General features: G+C 36.5%; 3 protein-coding genes across 6 annotated transcripts in view; 1 reads left to right on the top strand and 2 right to left on the bottom strand.

The window, feature by feature from the left end:
* Positions 1–493, bottom strand: part of LOC113812129 (integrator complex subunit 15) — a 13241-nt gene extending 12748 nt beyond the window's left edge. Inside the window, exon 1 of the mRNA XM_070144804.1 lies at positions 176–493. The gene's annotated coding sequence lies outside the window, so the exon portion shown is untranslated. The remainder of the gene's footprint in view (positions 1–175) is intronic.
* Positions 1–22500, top strand: part of LOC113812126 (maltase A3-like) — a 70424-nt gene that overhangs the window by 148 nt on the left and 47776 nt on the right. The window contains exons 1-14 of one of the 3 annotated variants that reach the window (XM_070144800.1): positions 1–216; positions 1676–1842; positions 3129–3241; positions 3396–3575; positions 3899–4059; positions 4393–4518; positions 5727–5805; positions 6340–6490; positions 6631–6838; positions 7608–7728; positions 8294–8428; positions 9496–9691; positions 9881–10036; positions 10374–10534. The exon at positions 1–216 is cut by the window's left edge and continues 148 nt beyond it. In XM_070144800.1, coding sequence (XP_070000901.1) covers positions 1757–1842; positions 3129–3241; positions 3396–3575; positions 3899–4059; positions 4393–4518; positions 5727–5805; positions 6340–6490; positions 6631–6838; positions 7608–7728; positions 8294–8428; positions 9496–9691; positions 9881–10036; positions 10374–10443 — 1782 coding nt within the window. In that variant the 5' untranslated portion in view covers positions 1–216; positions 1676–1756 and the 3' untranslated portion in view covers positions 10444–10534. Of the gene's footprint in view, positions 244–1675; positions 1843–3128; positions 3242–3395; positions 3576–3898; positions 4060–4392; positions 4519–5726; positions 5806–6339; positions 6491–6630; positions 6839–7607; positions 7729–8293; positions 8429–9495; positions 9692–9880; positions 10037–10373; positions 10535–22500 lie in introns of those variants that run through there. The other 2 variants (XM_070144801.1, XM_070144799.1) reach the window with 2 other exon arrangements.
* aux (cyclin-G-associated kinase) overlaps positions 20456–22500 on the bottom strand; it is a 30754-nt gene continuing 28709 nt past the window's right edge. For both annotated transcript variants that reach the window (XM_070144791.1, XM_070144792.1), the window contains exon 24: positions 20456–20833. In XM_070144791.1, coding sequence (XP_070000892.1) covers positions 20726–20833 — 108 coding nt within the window. In that variant the 3' untranslated portion in view covers positions 20456–20725. The remainder of the gene's footprint in view (positions 20834–22500) is intronic.

Genomic DNA, 22500 nt, shown 5'->3' with positions numbered 1-22500 from the left:
ATATATTCATTTCAAAGTACACTTATAAACACTCAATTACTTTACACTTATTTCTACATGTCTACGTAGCTTCCTGGTGCAGTCTATCGTATCTCTTTCCCCATTATCGACATCTTTATCACGAGGAGATCCATGATTATCATCCTCGTATAAACTAAAGCTCAAGCTCGATTACCTTTGAGTGCCTCGGTCCGTCGACCACGAGAAGCTGCAGAGGTAAAGTGGGAAGTCTTGGGTAAAAAGGTCTGTTTTCTTTGGGTAATTTTGTTGTAAAATTTCGCAAGGTAGTTATTTGTAAGATTTCACAAGATCTTTTTATGTAGATAATTCTTTGTAAAATTTTTAAAGGGAATTCTATGTAGAATTTCTTAAGATCTTTCTATGCAGAATTTAATGTAAAATTTCTTAAGATCTTTCTATGCAGAATTTAATGTAAAATTTCTTAAGGAAATTCTGTGGTCGTGTTCTGCGCTCCTGTGAATGTCGCTTGTCTGTTGCTTTTGTTCGTTTGTTTTTTAATGAATCTGTAGATGGATTTTTAATTGGTGGATAATACGGCTGATGAAATTAATTTGCAAAATGGTTGAATATTGCGTGCTGGATGTCGTCTGATGAGGTAAGATCCGTTTCTGTATGTGACTGGTATTAAAAGCAATGCCAAGAGCTTGACAGGTTATGGCTTTTAGGTAGAAATGAAAGTGATGAACAAGTGTGTGTGTGTGTGTGTGTGTGTGTGTGTGTGTGTGTGTGTGTGTGTGTGTGTGTGTGCGTGTGTGTGTGTGTGTGTGTGTGTGTATGCGTGTGTGTGCATTCATCTATCTATGAATAGATAGATGAATGAATAATTAACTAAACTGTGTATGTATATATACATACATATACATAAACACACATACATGCATTTTTATACGTGTGTGAGAGACTGGAATAACTTGGCTTATTCGCAATAGTTCCAACACTATATCTCGAATTGCATTATCAGGAAATGGGCATTCCTTATTCGTTACAAACATATTTACTCAATCGACTATTGAAAGTGAGGCCATGCATGAATAATATCACAACGCATTGAATAATGAATGGTGAATAATATCATACATTATACTGAAGCAATTAGAAGAAATATTTGAAAATGTTATTGACTGTTTTGCAAACAAATAAAAGGATATATTTGAAAATGTTGTAGACTGTTTTGCAATTAAACAAAAAGGAAATATTGAAAATGTAGTGTTTGGCAAATAAATAAAACTAGATATTTCAAAATGCTACAAACTGTTTTCTTTGCATTACGAATAAAATCATCTCACGAAGCACAATTTCGCAGTCTACCCACGTAACACTCAAACATCCTGGGTTTATTTAGTGTAGTTAGTCACCAGGGCAGTCGTTAGACAATCCCCCAAATATCTAAAGGGGTTTATAGGCCATCAAGAAATCCAATATGTTTTGACAGTGCTCAGAGTGATCAGTTATGTGATATGTCAAGTGCCTTACTGATAGGCTACCTCCTCACGAGCTGATAATGTAGCGCGGCAAAAAATACAATGAATAAATAAAAATAAAATATAAATAGATTAGATAAAACCGCTTTCAGTTGGAGTTCCATTTTTCTTTAATAATCTTTGTTTCGCATATGCTATTATACTAATTAATAATGTTTCCATTTTCCTAACAGAAGAATCTACACGCCTTTGAAAAAAAACCGGGTCGATCACAGTTGCATACGTGATCTACCCCACCGACGAAGCGAGCCGCCATGGCAAGCAAGAGATACTTCGGTATTTTCTTCTTCCTTTTATTCCTCATCATCATTGGGGTCACAATCATCTGCATCATTGCCAAGTGAGTGTCCCTTTCTGGAAACAACTACGGGAGGTCGGTGGTCACGTGTTAAATTTCGTTATGGAGGTAAAGTTTTTTTTTCGCACTAAGTGGTTATTTGTGTTTTTTTTCGGTTTGTCACCAGGATTGTGCGAAAAGTTGCTGAAGGTTTGTGATGAAAATTTATGGGTCGGTTCCCTAGAGAAGTGGACCGGATCATGCATGATATCAAATATGATTTACATTGGAAATAGGACAAGGAAATATCTTTAATTTTTGTTGTTGGTGAATCTGTGTATTTTAGTATTGGAAGTTTCACACAACTGTATGTATTTTTTTTAAGGATGAGATATTGTTGTCAAAGATAATTACTGAATTCTATTGATAGAATAGCTGGATCACGTCTTGCCACCGCTGTATCTGGATGTATCCTTATCTGCCAATAAAAAAAAAAACGCAGCAACTTTGTAGATAAAATAAAGGTAATCACAATGACGAAGAAAAACTAAATCTGTGGTTTTGAGTCGAATTGTTCTCCTCATAAGACGGTAAAATCTGAAGAAATAATTTGACCCATGGTTTACCTTTCCGATGAGGGACGTAGATTTACTGATATGGCATGGATATGGCTTCGTCTCTCTATCTATCTATCTATCTATCTGTCTATCTATCTATCTATCTATCTATCTATCTATCTATCTATCTATCTATCTATCTATCTATCTATCTATCTTTCTCCTGTTGAACTACGGGAACATAACCAAAGTATAGGGGAAGTTTTTTTTACCAGATATATCAATACGTTATGATAAGGCACCCGGAAGTAATGGGAGAGTGCAGTGGGGTGCCGCTATAGATCTTGGGCCCGGACTTCACACAAGAACCGGGGCCCGCAAGAGTTATGCTCGGCGGGCCCTGTGGGGTGAGCGATATTGGAGAGGAGAGGAGCTAGCTGTGCAGAACGCGAGAAGTGGGGGTTCCAGGGCCTTGGTAAATTAAATGCGTAGTTTTAGATCAGCTGTGGATCATGTGCATCACAAATTACATAATTGAGGGTTGTCACATGCACACATACACATAGATAGATAAGAAGAGATAGAGTGGGTTGTCAAAATACAAAATATACGACACATGCACACACAAAGAGACAGAGAGATAGATATATAGTATATACAAGCCACTCCTCTAGGGATGGCAATAAATAACAAGATTCCAGTTCTCTAAGATAAGTAGACAGAAGGACAGAAAACAAATATATAAACATACTGACCACCAGTTATGAATGCACACCTGCCTTTCTCTACCAGGGACGGGATCAAGCACCAGGAGACTTACCCCTTTTGGCAGCGAACCATTGTGTATCAAGTGTACCCGAGGTCCTTCTGTGACCACGATGGAGACGGCACCGGAGACCTCCAAGGTAAGGAAGTGTTTCTCGGAAATTGATTAAAAGAAGAAAATAGATTAGTGAAAGGAACATGTTTGAGAGTGGATCTCATCTAGTTTTTGCGTTTAGTGTCCATCGCCGTATCTTCGATCCCAGTCCCACTGCAAACGCCTACCACTGCTTTCAGGAATCCTCAGTAAGGCGGACTACCTGAAGGAGCTGGGCGTGGGGACGGTGTGGCTGAGTCCGATCTTCTCGTCGCCGATGGCTGACTTCGGCTACGACGTCTCCAACTTCACCGCCGTCGAGCCGCTCTTCGGGACCATGGACGACTTCGACGCGCTCAGGGCGGCGCTGCACGACAGAGGCGAGTCTGGGAGTTTGAGAAATTTACTTTGGCTTTGTTGAGGATCGAAAGGAAGCTGGCGAAATAAATCTTTAGGTTTTAAAGCCATGGCAGGATATTGGCTATTTGATTTGAAAGAGCAAATTATTTGAATGGAACCGGTAAATACAGCGAACACAAATTCGATGTTTTACACTAAAGTCTTATCAAAGTCCCACTCACCAAGGGTTGCCTGAAGGGCTAAGATAGAATTGCAATTGATAAAAAGTTATATGTATACAAAAGAATGAATGTAATAAACGCCAAGTCTAACGAAATTAACGAAGTCCCCCTCGCCACCGAAGGCCTGCGGCTGGTGCTGGACTTCGTGCCGAACCACAGCAGCGACGAGCACGAGTGGTTCGTCAAGTCCAGGCGGAGGGAGGAACCCTACACGGACTACTACATCTGGGCGGACCCGAAGGGCTTCGACGAGGCCGGCCAGCCCATCCCGCCCAACAACTGGGTAAGTCCTGGACTTACGAGTGTTTACACTGAGACAAGCCAGGGTTCTTCAAAGTTCGAGAAGAACCTTGGACTGTTGGGTTTGGATAGATAATAATAAAGAGTATATTCGGGGGAATTCATGCGGAAAGGAGGAAGGTGAAACTTCTCTGGCCCTTGGGTGCAAACACTAGTGGCAAGAATACAACAGATGTTTAGCAGAGTCTTAAGAGCAATGAATAACAACCAATTTAAACCGCAATAAATAAAAGTTTCAAAAGGCAATAGCATTCTCTTTTCTGTAAGATCTAGCTCAAAGAAAGAGATCAGAGGGATAAGCGGGTGGTCCTTTCAGCTGAGCGTGTTCCGGGGGTCGGCGTGGGCGTGGGCGGAAGAGCGGCAGCAGTTCTACTTCCACCAGTTCCTGGCCAAGCAGCCCGACCTGAACTACCGGAACCAGCGAGTGCGGGAAGAGATGATGGTGCGAGGAAAAGCAACAGCGATTATGAAATGATACATATATCTATATAAACATATACATACTGTGTATATACATATATACATATAATATACATACACGCACACACACACACACACACACACACACACACACACATATATATATATATATATATATATATATATATATATATATATATATATAGGTAATTTTCTATATTACGTCCGCATAACCGATATCGACGATTTTGGTATTGTTGGATTCCTCTCACTCTCCACATTGCAAATATATAATTTTTATTGCGCGGAAACCCCCGGATAGCGGCAAACCTGGCCCCAATAGCAGGGGAGGGCATGAAAGGTTCCAGGGAAAATGCAGGGTTAAATAGCGCTAATAATATAACGCACAATGCCCCCTGTGACCCCCCTTGGGGGTGCTACCGCCCCCAACCCCCGCCGAGGACACAAAACCTCCACCACGTATTCCCGGCAGGCTAGAGCGTTACACAATTATCGGCGATCTCGGAGCGGCGGACGTATTACATTTACCTCGTAACATTCCCACTGAATCAGCATACTAACCTTGACATAGTAAGCATTGTATACAGAGACGATTGTAGTATAATCAGGATGAACAGAAGAGCGGCGGTGACTCGCCCTCGTCGGGTTGGCGGGTTTTGCGCCTTTTTCGATGCATCTAGTTCGTGTGCGCTCTATCCTGCCGTGAATATGTGGTGGAGGTTTTGTTTCCTCAGCGGGGGTTGGGGGGAGGCAGCCCCCTCCAGGGGGGGTTGCAGGGGGCGCAGTCCCCTGCAATGGAAAGTCATGTGAATAACCATGATTATTTTCACTGTGGTTATATTATCAGGGTAATTTTATATATTACGTCCGCCACTCCGACATCTTCGCCCCCGCTATCGGGGCCAAGTTTGTCGCTAACGGGGGGGTTCCGCGCAATAAAACCTACATATTTGCATTGTATAGAGTGAGAAGAATCCAACGATACCAAAATCGTCGACATCGGTTATGCGGACGTAATATAGAAAATTACTTATATATATAAATACATATATATATAAATATATATATATATACATATATATATACATATGTACATGTGTATGTGTGCGTGTGTATATATAAATATATATATATAGTGTGTGTGTGTGTGTGTGTGTGTGTCCGTGCGCTTATCTCTACTGCAACCCTGACGGCTCCCTGAACCCCCAGCAAGTGTTGCGCTTCTGGCTGGACCGCGGCGCCGACGGCTTCCGAGTGGACGCCGTTAAATTCTTGTTCGAGGTGGAAGGTAAGAGGCTTCACTGTATCAATAACCCTATGGTGGATTACAATGTACGCTGAAGTCCAACTTTATGGCTGTGGCTTGCTTTAATTTATCTCTACTTTGGAAGAGAAGGGCTATTTGTTTGACATTTGTTTGGAATTCTCGACAGATAGTGGACCCTTCCATCCTCACAAGAATAACTATGAATATGATAATCGTCCATAGCATATTGAACGTAACCAAAATATTCATATTATCCAACGTCTTAAAATCTAATATTTAAATGCTACAGCTTCCTCAGGGATGAAGAACACCTTCAGGTCATGGGAGGACAGCCTAGGTCCCGAAACATGAGAATGAATAACTCCATATTGCAAAATATTTAAATGACACTTTCTTCGGTATTACGTAGTTCTGACGAAGACTTATCATTGCGATGTTATTCATTCTCATTCCCACGTGCTTTACTTTTGTAAAATAACACTCTGTTGTGTTTACTTCTTTTTACGTGCTTTACTCTTGCCACAATAACACTCTGTTGTGTTTACTTCTTGCAAGATATCAATCAGAACGAAACTATTGCGATTGACCCGGAGACGGACGACCCCCTGGACTACTACTACCTCAACCACACGCTCACGATCAACCAGCCAGAAACCTTGGAAGTGGTCAGAGAGTGGAGGGACATCCTGGACCAGTATTCAGATAGGTCAGTTGTTGAAAACAACAGTACCAGTATTTACATATGCGTTTGATAAAAAAAAAAAGGCAATGGCTCGAATTGTATTGGCGGGTCCGTCGTTGTGGGGGAAATACTTTACTTAAAAAATGATTTATAAATGTCTGCAGAGTGATGATGGTAGAAGTATATGATGACGACATTGCTCAGGTGATGAATTACTACGGCAACGACAGCGTCCCCCTGGCGGACTTCCCCTTCAACTTCCTGCTGATCGACAGATTCCACAATCGAAGCGACTTGAGCGGCGCCGCCATCAAGAACGCCCTCGACCTGTGGATGGACAACATGCCGGAGGGCAAGTGGCCCAACTGGGTGGTGGGTTTCAGGGAAATGTTTGTGTAAGCCCATTTGGGTGGTGGTTCTCGGGAAACGTTTATATAACCCCAAATGAGTGTTGGGTTTCACGGAAAACATTTGTATAAGCCCAAAGGGGCGGTAGGTTTCACGGAAAACGTTTGGACAAGCCCAGCTGGATGGTGTGTTTCACGGCAAACGTTTGTATAAGCTCGTGTGTAGTTTGTTTCACAAGAAAAGCTTGCATAAGCCCTATTGGGTGGTGGGTTTCATTGGAAATGTTTGTATAAACCCTAATTGGGTGGTAGGTTTCAGTAGTATGTTGTGTATGGCTTACTTCAATAGGGAACCTTCGGTGTCTATGAATCTGTAAAAAATCTTTGATTTATACGTGTGCCTACTGAAGAAGAAGTGGGCCAAGACTATAAAAATCATATTATAAGATATGTTTATAAAAATGTATATATATAAAAGCATATATACGATATAACACTAACCGTAGGGGCCACATCTTGAAAATATCTCATCAGCCCCACAATGAATTATCAAATTTCTATATCACTTAAAAATAACACATTTGCACCCCCATAGACCAATACGGTATTTATCTTAATATACCTCATGTATGCGCGCACACACATACACAAACACGTGTGTGTATGCGTGTGTGTATGTATATATATGTACATATGTACATATATATATATATATATATATATATATATATATATATATATATATATATATATACATGTATATATATACATGTATATATATACTTTTTTACCAGCTCGGTAATCATGACAACGGGCGCGTGGGGTCCCGCTTCGGCGAGGACCTGGTCGACGCCCTCAACATGCTGGTCCTTCTGCTGCCGGGGACGCCCGTCACCTACTACGGGGAGGAGATCGGTGAGGACGCTGGGCTCTGTTGCTTCCTGTGAGAGCGTGCGTGTTTTGGGTCCAAACGCACACGTATAACACATAGTTATTTTATGAACATTTAAAATCCTTTGGATTTTTTAGTACACTGTATATCTTGTAGGATAAAACGTGATGGTTAAATTCTGAATCAGTCCACAATTTTGTAGTCTTTCCGTAGAACATCAGAGAAAATATTTCTTTCACCAGAGTAATTAAAATAGTTATAGTGTAAAGAAATAATAATCGCGTCAGATAACACAAGTAGTAATCAATCAAAGATACTTATTGATAATATATATTAAATAGCCATCATCCAGGTTTAGATGTTTAACAAAATAAAACGAGAAATAAGTATCAGTCATGAACATTCTTTTTGCAATGTACATCATAAAATACATAGTGATAGATAACATTCACAATACACACGAAATAAACTCTTCTATCACAAACAAACCATTCATAACAAACCACACACAACCTAAACACATACCGTTTCACAGCCTTTTTAAAATCCAACACAATACAGTGACAAAATACACCTCCCTCCTTTTAGGGATGCTGAACACCTTCATATCGTGGGAAGACACCCAGGATCCCCAGGCGTGCAACCACGGCCATGAAGGATACGAGAGCTACAGCAGGGACCCCGAGAGGACGCCGATGCAGTGGGACAATACGACTTTGGCGGGTCTGGTTATTCTCTTTTTGTGTGTGCTTTTAGTTTTCATGTTTTTCTTTCTCTCTATTTTTCTGTCTCGTGCTTGTAGCTTTTTCGTCTGTCCTTTTTTTTTTTTTTTTTTTTTTTGTCTCATGCTTTTAGTTTTTTCATGTTTTTTTTCTCGTGCTTTTAGCTTTTTCCTCTGTTTTTTTCTTTTTGTCTCGTGCTTTTAGCTTTTTCGCCAGTCTTTTTTTTTTTTTTTTTTTTTGTCTCGTGCTTTTAGTTTTTTCATGTTTTTTTTTTTTTTTTGTCTCGTGCTTTTAGCTTTTTCGTTTTTTTTTTTTTTTTTTTTTTTGCCTCGACGTGCTTCTTGATTTTTAAAGGTATAGATATAGATACAGATATTCATAGATATAGGTAAAGATACAAATAAAGGTCTATAAATATCGATATAGATAGATAGATAGGGGGAGAGAGATATTTAGATTTTTAAAGATGTAGATATAAATACAGATATACATAGATATGGGGACAGATATAAATAAAGGTCTATAAGTGTTGATATATATAGAGATAGGGGAGAGAGAGAGAGATTTAGATGTAGATGTAGATATAGATACAGATATACATAGATATAGGTACAAATAAAGGTCTATAAATATTGATAGATAGATAGGTAGATAGAGGCAGAGGGAGGGAGAGAAGGAGGGAGGGACGGACGGAGGGACGGACGGAGGGAGATAGGGAGGGAGAGAGGGAGGGAGAGAGGGAGGGAGAGAGGGAGGGAGAGGAAGAGAGAGAGAGAGAGAGAGAGAGAGAGAGAGAGAGAGAGAGAGAGAGAGAGAGAGAGAGAGAGAGAGAGAGAGAGAGGTCCTCGACTTTCCGTCTCCGTACTCCTGATGTCCCAGTCTTAAAACCTTAAAGGATACTTGACACAAATAATCCTAATCATGACGGAAATGTATGATAAAAAGTGACTTTTATCTTATCAGAAATTAGACCCTTCCATCATCCTCTTTTGTTCTTTACTTATTATCATAATCCATAATTGACAGGAAACGCAAGTCACGTAATATTTTTTTTTCTTTCCTCTTCAGGTTTTACGACAGGCAACAGTACATGGCTGCCTGTCAACGATAACTACAAGGACCTCAATGTGAAGGCGCAAGAACACGCAGAAACGAGTCACTTAAAAATTTACGAGGAACTTGCTCGTCTGCGGAAGGAGGAAACGTTTACGAAGGGACGTACAGCGTATCCCGTGATCAGCAATGAGGTTTTCTCTCTCCTAAGGTATTCAGTTTCATGATGCGCTATTTTAAAAGGTGTTCTATTCTTTCCTTCACGGGATATTGTAATAGGATTCGCACAAAATTATCCGGAAATCACCTTTGAGAATTGAGGATTGAGAATTCTCCTTTCCTTTGCTTCAAATGGATGAAAAGGCAAACGCACCTAATTCATCTTTTAACATCCTTCCAGATACCTCGAAGGCTACGAGAGCTACCTGCTGGTGATCAACACGTCGGAGGAGGAGCTGGAGGTCGACCTCCACCACCACGCCAACATGGAGCTTCCGCTGACGGCCGAGGTCGTCCTGCGCTCTGTCACAGACACGGCGGAGGCGACTGTCCCTGGGTGAGCAGCCAGTTCGTGGATATTGGATAATATATATTCTAGGGAATGCTGTTTAATACCATTGATGTACTATTTTAACATGAACTCTGATAACTTCAATTTTCTGGGGCACCGAAACGTTGTTAGGGGCAAGGTGGTTAAGGGTACCTTGGATAGGGGACAGGACTTTGGAGCCAATGGTTTGTATGTATGTTGTTGGATACACGAGAGATTAATTTCACGCACTTCAAGAATGTTTTGGCAGACATGCAGTATTTTGGAAGCGTTATATTAATTTCATAAACATTTCGTAACCACTCCATGAAAGTAATAATATAAAGAATATATTTCTTTTCAGGTCCGAAATACACTTGAGCGAGGTAAAACTTATGGCAGGAGAAGGTTTATTATTAACATTTACAGAATAAGGCATATCAATATATATATTATTTTGTCCGTGTCCACGTTGTTGTCGCTAAGGATTGTGCAGACTTTGAAAATAAAAAACTTACTTATCAACATTTTTTAGATACCCTGTAGTCATTATATTCACTGGATTAGCTGCCATTATCACGTCTTATTAATAACATTTATATAGTGTAGCACTTCCATGGCTTAACAGTATACCAAAATGGAAAAGTGAAAAGGAAGGAAAAACAAGAAAAGAGAATAGTGCAGATGGATTGTGAACTTACAAAGAAGAGGGATAAGGGAGCAGAGGAAGGAAATAAGGAGAATAATAGGGAAGGGGAGAGGGAGGGAGGGGGAGGGGGAGAGGGAGAGGGAGAGGGAGAGGGATAGGGATAGGGAGAGAGAGAGGGAGAGGGAGAGGGAGAGGGAGAGGGAGAGGGAGAAGGAGAGGGACAGGGAGAAGGAGAGGGAGAGGGAGAGAGAGAGTGAGAGAGACAGAGAGACAGAGAGACAGAGAGACAGAGAGACAGAGAGAGAGAGAGAGAGAGAGAGAGAGAGAGAGAGAGAGAGAGAGAGAGAGAGAGGGAGAGAGAGAGAGAGAGAGAGAGAGAGAGAGAGAGAGAGAGAGAGATAGAGAGAGAGAGAGAGAGAGAGAGAGAGAGAGAGAGATAGAGATAGAGATAGAGAGAGATAGAGAGAGATAGAGAGATATAGAGATAGAGATAGAGATAGAGACAGAGACAGAGACAGAGACAGAGACAGAGACAGAGACAGAGACAGAGACAGAGACAGAGACAGAGAAAGAGATAGAGAGGAAAAGAGAGAGAGAGAGAGGAAAAGAGAGAGAGAGAGAGAAAGAGAGAGAGAGAGAGAAGAGAAAGAGAAAGGAGAGAGAGAGAGAGAAAGAGAAAGACGACATAGAGAGGAAAAGAGAGAGAGAGAGGAAAAGAGAGAGAGAGAGAGAGAAAGAGAAAGAGAAAGAGTAAGAGCAAGAGAAAGAGAAAGAGAAAGAGAAAGAGAGAGAGAGAGAGAGAGAGAGAGAGAGAGAGAGAGAGAGAGAGAGAGAGAGAGAGAGAGAAAGAGAAAGAGAAAGAGAAAGAGAAAGAGAAAGAGAAAGAGAAAGAGAAAGAGAAAGAGAAAGAGAAAGAGAAAGAGAAAGAGAAAGAGAAAGAGAAAGAGAAAGAAAATGAAAAAGAGAAAGAAAGAGAGAAAGACAGCAAGAGCAAGAGAAAGAGAAAGAGTAAGAGAGAGAAAGAAAAAGAGTAAGAGATAGAAAAAGAGTAAGAGACAGAAAGAGAAAGAGTAAGAGAGAGAAAGAGAAAGAGTAAGAGAGAGAAAGAGAAAGAGTAAGAGAAAGAGAGAAAGACAGAAAGAGAAAGACAGCAAGAGAAAGAGAAAGAGAAAGAGAAAGAGAAAGAGAAAGAGAAAGAGAAAGAGAAAGAGAAAGAGTAAGAGAGAGACAGACAGACAGACAGACAGACAGACAGACAGACAGACAGACAGACAGAGAAAGAAAGAAAGAGAGAGAGAGAGAAAGAGAGAAAGAAAGAGAGAAAGAGAGGGAAACTCTGAACTATGTGATACTGAACTCAAAAACTATTTTACCTGTTAAACCAAGCTTGTGCCTCCTAACTTGAAAATGATTGTGAATGCAAACAAAAATACAATAATATCGAGGAGAAGAAAAAATGGTGTGAACCTCAGGTATCAGAAAGAAAGTAATGAAAACACTATTCATATGAAAAGGCTGCAAGGGTAGTTTTATTAGAAATTCACCAAAAAATCTATGGGCTTGGAGAAGAAACAGACAGGCAGACTGACAGACAGATAGTCAGTCAGATAAGATAGATAGGCTGATAAATATAGTTATCATATACATATTGCATTTTTCAAATGCAATTTTCTTTTTCTTTCTTGCATCTTCTGCTAAATGCGGCAGAATAAAATAAAGAAACAAAACTATTCTGTAATTTGCAATTTTTGTGATCGTTTCATGTAATGCCATCAAGAAACTAAACTACGAAAGGTTATATTAAAATCAAATCTAAGTGCAAGGCTTTATTTCCTAGTGTCACATAAATGAACAATTAATATGAAGAACTGGTTACTAAATATTCTAAAACTCATAGGTTTCGTAAGTATTTTCTTTAATGGGGAATTATTTTTTTATATACCAGTCATGATTATGGATATGAACTTATGAATTATGTAAATCATAAAGTGAACAATTATTTTTAAAAAGTGCAAAAAAAAAATACTTTCACAAGATAATACAAATACAGACATATCACTTTGATTATATGGAAAATGGGATATTTTTAAACAAACTGTAAACAATTTGTTGTTTACATATTCATAACTTAAATAAATAAAAGTATAATCTGCAATCATTACCTTCCTTTCTCATTTACTTTTCCTTATTTATACAGCACGCTACCATTCTAAAAAATAAAAATCATAGCATAAACTTAAATTAACACTATACATGGAATGTTTGCAGTAGAAACTCATTATAATGATGAACACAGTATTTACAAATCAGATTCACATAATGGAAATATCTGAGATCAGGATGCTATACAGTAATGACCACGTCCATTTATCACGTAGGAAAAAAAATAAAGCTTACATTGGTTATTTCCATAGAAAAAGATAAATTCTCAGAAGCTATCTGTGGAGTATAAAACTTATTGGCTGAAAATTAAAAAAGAAACTGCGGCTATGCAATGCAATGTTACATTATCTAAAATAATTGTTTTCTCTATATAACATATAATTAATGTTATGCTGCATCTGATAGCTTTAATAGCAACTCTAAAGATCCTGAAATCATCCATATCTAATAAAAAGAATAAAAACCCAACTTCAAATACTGGGGCCAAAAATAATAGAAATCAATAATAATATAATACAATCTGTGGGTGCCCTTGTCTTTTATCTACTTAAATATCCCAGCATATACATCTACAAGTTGCTAGTACATTATCTAGTCACATACACAAGTTAGCTTGGATTAAATCTCATCCTCAAAGAGCTTTCTTTTCACTGGCTCAATAAAAAATGTATCTAGAGACTTGTAATTGTCAGGCGTCTACTGTTCATGACTATCATAGCATGTACATATTCATTTTCATTTGTCAGTACCAGATAAACAACAAATATTTTGTATAGTTCTAAACACTAAATTCCTTGTGATATCTCAAGGTCTTAAAACACGGCACATGGGCAATAATTCACAGTGAGAAACAGTGCTGTCGTTCACTGTCACAATTTACAAGTTCGAGGATGATTTACTACAAAACTTTTGTCTCCATTTCTAAACAGGTGAGAGTAATTTAATGTAGTCCCACATCATACACTTCTACATTTTACATTGTGAAATCGTCAAAGCACAATATGGTAGGTTTCTCCTTACACATATATAGTACAAACTGAACTGGAAAAGTACCCTGCTTTGATGTCCAAGTCAAATCTTTTCAATGTTAGTTTCTTGATATAAGAACTATGACCACAAGCATACTGGCCATCAAAGTTAGAATTGAATATCAGAGAGCAACTTCCTCATTAATACTCTTGACCCATTAGCAGACCATAACACGTAGGAATAAGAACTAGATTTAAACTGCAGACCTTTTTATGCATGAGTGCTGAGGCAGAAACAATCTTTCAGTTTTTATTACTTAGAACACATTCAAGCAACTGTATTCTTATCACCTAACCACAACCTAACTCAAGGGTGAGGGGCTCATAATGGGATTTTCCAAACACCATACAAAAATAAACATTTTCCAAACCATTAACTTTTTAAAACGCCGTGAATTTACTATATAAAATAATAACACTAACAAGACCTTAAGCCATCATACTCTCATAAATTTAAAAATATTCTTCATAATTTTTTTTTTTTTTGTAAAATAATAGCAACAATAATAACAATGACATTAATAATAATAATAAAACAAAAAACACAATCATGGTTTATGTAAATAACGCAGAAGTGGCTCACAAACCATACATGTTCTCCTTTATCTACATTACCTTTCAGTCACCAAACTCTTTTATGGTTTTCCTATAAGAACAAAACTTGAACACATTAGAACGATATATGTCAAAGCATATTCAAAAATCGTTTCCAATGTACTGATGACCATTGACACCTGATGACCATAAAGTGCATTATTATGCCCATGCATATATTCCAAGATTTTTAAATTCCTGTATTCAATATTTTGGTGATATCTGGAAACTCTTATCTTGCAAAAATCTTTCCAAGTTTCTAGGCATTTATGTACAAATAATATGCATGGAAATGAAGAGCTGTAGACTTTAAATCAAACAGAACTTTCATCAATATACATCTAAATATCTAGATCACATCAGCAGGTGAAGCACTTTCTATTTAGTCAATAACTTAACAGAACTGGACTCTCTTGTACCATTTTCATTTTTTAATGTATGTGACATTCTCACAATCTAATATGTGACACACCATTAAGTATAAGCAATATGCAAAAATGCTGAGAAAAAATACAGAAACAAACATTGTGACTGGCCATGTACATAACTGCCCTATTTCAAAGCTATTCCTCAAAGAAAATACTAAATATTAAAATGATACAAAAAATAAAATTGCATGTGAAGAAAAAAACACTAAAAGATATGAAAACCAAAGAATTACAAAGAAATAGGTTCCAGTACAGCACTGCAGATGACAAAGAATATGAACAGTTTTCTGGGTAACCATCTTTCTTCATTTTACTGCTAAACTTGTTATTCAAGAGGAAGAGTAATATTTTACAAAGTACAAAAGAAATATAAAGATGAGTTTCTAATCTGATAAGACCAATTTGGTGCTACCTACAATATTGCTTTAAAAGGGTAGAAAATAGAAAAATAATGACAAACCACCTAAAATACAAAAATATCTATTTCCTTTCCCTTCCTTTTTTTATTCCCTCACTTGTATGCTTTGAGAAAAGTAGGCCAAAAAATGCATATACATGGCTGTTGACACAATATTCAATGGAAGCACGGAGTTGGGACAAATCCTACAGCACAAATCTTTACTCCACTTTAACAATCAAGGTATGAATTACAGGACGTCGCTCCACTTGTCATGGATACGTGATATTTTCCTCTGAGAGTTGATGGCAAAATTTCAAATAATTCATTACCATTTAACAAAAATTATTGAAATAATACATGTCATTGGTGCCATTCCCTATGTTTGGGAGAGATGAATGCCAATAAATTTTTCAACTTTTTACTAAAATTTTCAGGGTATTCCTGTTTTAGCATACCATATAAGTTTGATTACTTTTTAAATGATCTCAACTTACATTATTTGATTACAAAATTAATGCTAAACAAACTGAATATTCTGCAGGGGATATACAGATATCTGTTTTATAAAACTTAATAGAGAAACTTATGTCATAAGATTTAATATAAAGATCATAATGGCTACAACATAAATCAGTATCAATATATGACCCAATATACTATTCTGAAATCCATTACTGTATATTGTTATGATATTATTATATACAACAGGATTTTAACCTTTTTTAGACTTTTATGGAACTCATTTTCCTTAAATAATACATAAAATGTACTCTTGCATTATGTGTTCAATAAATATGGATATGAATGACCTACTATGAACAAAATACAAAAAAATCCAGTAATGCATATTATTTTTCTCAGTCATAAATGCATCCCAGATTCTGGAGGTAAAAATTCTGTGAACAAAACCACTGCATCTATAAAGTGTTGCACTTTGCAAATGCTATATGCAGATCAAAACACGGTTTCCTAAAAACACTAAGCCCCTTCATAGTAAATATATATGACACTATACATACATCAATTTGTGTATATGTGTGCATCTGAGTACCTCACACATATATTTACAGATTGCATGTACATATAATATCATTTTTCTTGCAGTATGAACTACTGTATTTTCAATTCCAGAAATACTAACCTATATCATTTACACACAATTACAGAAAAGATTCATCTTCAATTGCTAAATATAAATTTCATGTTAACAATTTTCCTAAAATCTCAACATTCAATATGTATTATCTGTACAGAAGTAACAGCCTGCTTATTTTCCCATAAAGTCAAATTGTCCTAATTTCGGTCTGCAAAATACTTGCTTTCTAAATGAGATATGTTTATGGACTATATATCTTAAGCCAAAATAGACGGTCAATGTTTCATTCTCACATCTAAAAAAAGAGATATAAAAAAATAATGAATAAAAGTCACTAATCATTAAAAAATGAATAAATTCAACCTACAAAAGGATCCTGTTTTGGCTCTCTTCCATAAACTCAAACACACACATGACAGAAGGAGACAAGGAGTCCCTTGTTTTACAAATAGTGCAAATACACAGTTCAAATAAACAGACAGGCTCTTGCATAGGAAAGTTTCTCTTTGACAATACAAGTTTCAAACTTAAGACACTCAGGAACAGAATACACAAATCTAAAATCCAGAATCACTTAAAAAACACAATGCAAATCAGGATGCACAAAGGAAGATCTGAATAGTAATGGAACCATTATTAAGAACAAAATAGATTTCTTTCCCTGATGTTTCCTTCAAGGAAGGGAAACTTTTTTCTTAGATCAGAAACTCAATGAAACACTGTGAAATTTTAAATAATCACATCAGTACTAAAACAGAAAAAATACAAAAGCAACAATTATCAAAAATTATTTAAAGATTAGGAACTTGGGCAATTTACTGGAATATGTACCTATACTACTGTCACTAGAAAGGAGTGCAATAAATTGAACACTTCTAAATCCAGTTTTAAATAAATCTGATAACGAAATTCAGAATTTTCTATTTCATTACAATAATGCTTATACAATCATACATATTTCAGCACCTCTAATGAATTGTATCATACATACAGTATTTTCTAACATGCATGAATAATTACTTACTTACATACATACATACATACATACATACATATACATACATATACATACATATACATACATAAATATACATACATATATATACATACATATTCATATACATACATACATATACATCCATACATAGATACATACATACATATACATACATACATTTACATACATACATATACATACATACATACACAGATACATACATACATACAAACACACAAACATGTGTGTGCGTGTCTGTGCGTGTGTGTGTGTGTGTGCACATGTGTGTGCTCGTGTGTGTGTGTGTGTGTGTGCAAATGTGTGTGTGTGTGTGTGTGTGTGTGCAAATGTGTGTGTGTGTGTGTGTGTCCACATGTGTGTGCGTGCACATGTGTGTGAGTGCACATGTGCGTGTGTATGTGCGTGTGTGTGTGCATATGTGTGTGAGTGCACATGTGCGTGTGTGTGCGTGTGTGTGTACACCTGTGTGTGCTCATGTGTGCGTGTGTGTGTGTGTATATGCACATGTGTGTGTGCATTTATATGTGAATGTGTATATCTACAGGTATGTGTGTGTATGTATGTATGTATGTATGTATGTATGTATGTATGTATGTATGTATGTATGTATGTATGTATGTATGTATGTATGTATGTATGTATGTATGTATGTGTATGTATGTATGTATGTATATGTATAAGTATGTGTATGTGTATGTGTATATGTATATGTATATGCATATGCATATACATATGTATACATGTATGTGTATGTGTATATGTACACATGTATACATGTGTATATTTGTACATATGTGTATATGTATATGTATATGTATATGTATATGTATATGTATATGTATGTGTATGTGTATATATCTAAATCTATATCTATCTATCTATCTATCTATCTATCTATCTATCTATCTATCTATCTATCTATCTATCTATCTATCTATCTATCTATCTATCTATCTATCTATCTATCTATCTATCTATCTATACATACACACATACACACATACACACACACAGATGCACACACTGCATACACAACTTCCTTTCCAGCTCCATGTGTGTTCCTAACATGTGTGCATGTAGTTACTTTCATAAAATTATGTGGTTTGAGTTCGTATCTCTTTGTATATTGATAAACAAAATGATATATATTTGTTTGCTTGTCTTCATCTCCATGTATCTGTACCTGTGTATGAAAATTCGCCAAAATATATACTCTCACATCAACTCATTCAATGCAAATTAATATAGAAACACACATTTCCTTATATAGATTTCAACAGCTCTGTTAATGACTACTTTACAAACCACAGATAATTAACAACTATAATTGTCTCTGATGTTCCTACAGAAATTTATTCAAAGCGTCACAGCTATAGCAATAGAGTGGCTATGTGGACTTTTACTATACCTATCATTTACTCCTTACTGCAAACCTCTGCCTATAGGACTTATTTTCATATATAATGCCTCCTCTCAATGCTATCCATAAGTTAAAAATCTTCAACTTTTCATAAATCCACAAATTGAGAAAAAAATTCTATATAATATGTATCCTTCTGTTTCCAATATCTATTGTAAATAATACTGAAATCCCTAATCATGCTGTATCAATGCACTCTTTTTTTCATATCAAAGTTACTGTATTTTCTTTTGCTTATTAATGTGTTTTATGGAAAAGGAGATCAACTCAGAATCAACTAATCATGGATCCTTATTACACAAATGATCATGATCAAAATTACATCTTTCAGCAAGCCAACATAAAACTGACTAAAATATACAACTCTGGAATATACCTAAGACTACTGTCTCAGGCATCCAACTCAATAAGCTGCCAGTACAGAGACTCATTTCAAGCCTAAATCAAATGTGTCCATCTTTCGATATATACCTGGCACCCCAAAGACATGACTTGCCTAAGGGTGTGACACCATGACTTGCTTCCTCTGTCCTTGGATACCTAGAAAGCTAATATGGCCCATGCTAGACTCATTAAAAGGAAGCTGCTTTCCTTGAAACTACTCCACCTCAACAGGACACACATACAATGCATTTTGCCAGAGACAGTATCTGACCAGGAGAACACAACAAGTGGTAACTTTATGTGACTGAACCAATGGGTAATTTTGTATGCAGAAAGAAAAGAAAGAAAGAAAAAAAAGAAGAAAGAAGAAAGAAAAAAAAGAAGAAAGAAAAGAAAAGAAAAGAAAAGAAAAGAAAAGAAAAGAAAAGAAAAGAAAAGAAAAGAAAAGAAAAGAAAAGAAAAGAAAAGAAAAGAAATGAAAAAGAAAGGAAAGAAAAGAAAAGAAAAGAAATGAAAAGGAAAGAAAAGAAAAGAAAAGAAAAGAAAAGAAAAGAAAAAAAAGAAAAGAAAAGAAAAGAAAAGAAAAAAGAAAAGAAAAAAGACAAGAAAAAAATACAAAAAAAAAGAAGAGAAAATAAAAGAATTGAAAAAAAGAAAATAAAAGAAAAAAGAAAAGAAAAGAAAAGAAAAGAAAAGAAAAGAAAAGAAAAGAAAAGAAAAGAAAAGAAAAGAAAAGAAAAGAAAAGAAAAGAAAAGAAAAGAAAAGAAAAGAAAAGAAAAAAAAAGAAAAAGAGAAAGAGAGAAAGAAAGAAAATAAAAAAGAAAAGAAGAAAAAAGAAAAGAGAAGAGAAGAGAAAAGAAAAGAAAAGAAGAGAAAAGAAAAGAAAAGAAAAGAATCAGAAAAAAAGACAGTAGGTCTACTGCATGAGAACCCAAAATAAAAACAGGATTAGAATTTGCTCTAAATTTGTTTCATTAATCAAAGAAACAAAAGGAAAATAATCTTACAAAGAAAAATGGACAGAAGTACCATACCACAGCAAATAAAAGAAGAGTTAAAGAAAAAAAAGTACAAATTCATAAATGTTATAAATGCAAGCATGTTTCAATTAAAAAATAATAATAACAAAAAAACAGCAATGCGAAAAATATTAAGTTTACATACACAATATGAGGGTTCATTTACACCATTGGCTTCCAACAGTTTTTTATAATCTTATCTCTATTTTGGTGTCAGGGAAGGGGGAATACTATCATAAACATTACTTTGTGGTATCCTTATTTTATTTTTTGTTTATCTCCATAAACCCTCAGAGAATCTTCAAAATGAAGGATTACTAAATATATATAATAATAACAAAGATGCAAATAGAAAAAAAAGGAAAGAGGCATCTATATCACATTTACAGTGCAACTATTTGGATATGTCACACCACAACTTCTTAGTGATTTATCAGTATCATTCCACAATCTTATAAAAAGAAAAAGAGCTTCATTCCTGGTTATAATATTTTCATATACTATCTATGATTTCCTCTACTTGAAGATCTGCTGCTGATTAGGATCATTTTCAAATTCGGAATAAGCATCGTTTAGTTCCATAAAGATGAGTTTTGCAAGAGATTCGTGCTCACTTCCGGTAAGCTGAAAGAAAGTTAAATTACATTAAGATGGGGATTTATCTAAAACTATCTTAATATCTGAAGCATAAATAATGAATATGAGAACTATGATACAAGTTTTTTCTTTACAGATGTCTAGTTATATTTGTTTTTCTAAGATTAACCAAATCACACCAGGATAATGTTCTAGCATGTTATGCTCAAAGTTGTAGTTGTGCACACTGAATCTTTGTGCACTTGCTTGGCTCTGGCGGCATTCATTGAGGATACAGAGCCCCTTGAAAGCACAACTCATAGCCTCTTCTTAGCATCATTAACTACATGTTTGTTTATGCTGCAGCCAAGAGCACAGTGAGCAAGGTAATCTTATGTTTCCTGTGCTTCTGATTTTTCCCTTGAGCTGTTGATTCCACATGCACCCTGACAGTATGGCACTGAGGCTCAATGTCATGATTGGGTTAAACTTTATTTTATGACCATCTGACTGGCATGGTTTTAACACATCAATAAGTCCTGAAGATACAATAACAGTTTTTATCTTTTCATTTTAACCCCTTGGACCCAAATTATGTTGCGGTCACATCATGAAAAAATCTGGGTCGAGGGTTGGGTGATGTGAAAATGCTGTCATCAGGCAAAATGACCGTGGGCTGGGTGACGTGAACTTGCCATCATGAGCAAAGGCCAGGGTGACAGAAAAGACTCGTCACAAATGCAAACCTCTTGGAGTGGGATTTGACTCATTTGGCGCTTAGAAGGGGGCTTTAGCATTCCCATCGATGTGACTGGAAGAGCACCAGCTCCTCAGAGGATGCCGTTTCCATGCTGCACACCGCTTTCCTGGCCGCTGTGGCCGGCAGCACAGGCTGTATTACGTAATGGTGAGATATGTGACACCTATAGGTGAGATATATAACACCTATAACCAAATTGTCCATACTTTTTTTGTCTTGCACTGAGTTATCTACTACATAGAGAGAGGATATGGAGTCTGTGCAATGAATATAAGCAATTTCAATCTGGATAAAGCAAATCAAAAGACAGATATGGACATTAGAAAGTGGCATAAAAGCTTATGGGTATTCGTGATCGCCTGGCCTACACACCGCACCCCCAGGATGTTAGCTACTTATGTAACATACTGGCCATATTTTCTGCACCGTGATTTCTGCAATGCAACCAGATCCAACGGGTTGATAACTATGAAATCAGCTCAAGAATATGTTACTGCTTCAAAGACAAAAGGCTATCATTATTAGAATGACATACAAAGCAAAAAAAAACAAAAAAAAAATTACAAAGCTAAAGTCTTTTTCTTAATGAAAGCCTTTATAATCATACAGGCTTACTTCACTCCCAACCCTCTGATTATGATCAATGATCAAATGACCATGCAATCAGTGGTGCTGCACTTAACCTTGCTTCCACAGAACAAGGATATCTGACATGAGTTTAACTTTTCGATCACATTTATCAGTATTAATCCACTGGATCCAGATGCTTCACTGCCGTCACATGGCCCAAAATACAGGCATTAAGCTTACCTGAGCAGTCACCTGACTGGTGTGCACCTTGTGGGCTGGGAGCACACAAACACTTATGTGTAGTGATAAGATCCCATGCCTCCCCATTGCAATATCATTTTCTCTTTATGCACATAAACATTTACTTTTTTTTTGCCATTTTCCA

The sequence above is a fragment of the Penaeus vannamei genome, chromosome 32, assembly GCF_042767895.1.
Source record: "Penaeus vannamei isolate JL-2024 chromosome 32, ASM4276789v1, whole genome shotgun sequence".
In the NCBI taxonomy this organism is placed as follows: domain Eukaryota; kingdom Metazoa; phylum Arthropoda; class Malacostraca; order Decapoda; family Penaeidae; genus Penaeus; species Penaeus vannamei.
This window is presented reverse-complemented; position numbering and strand designations above follow the sequence as displayed.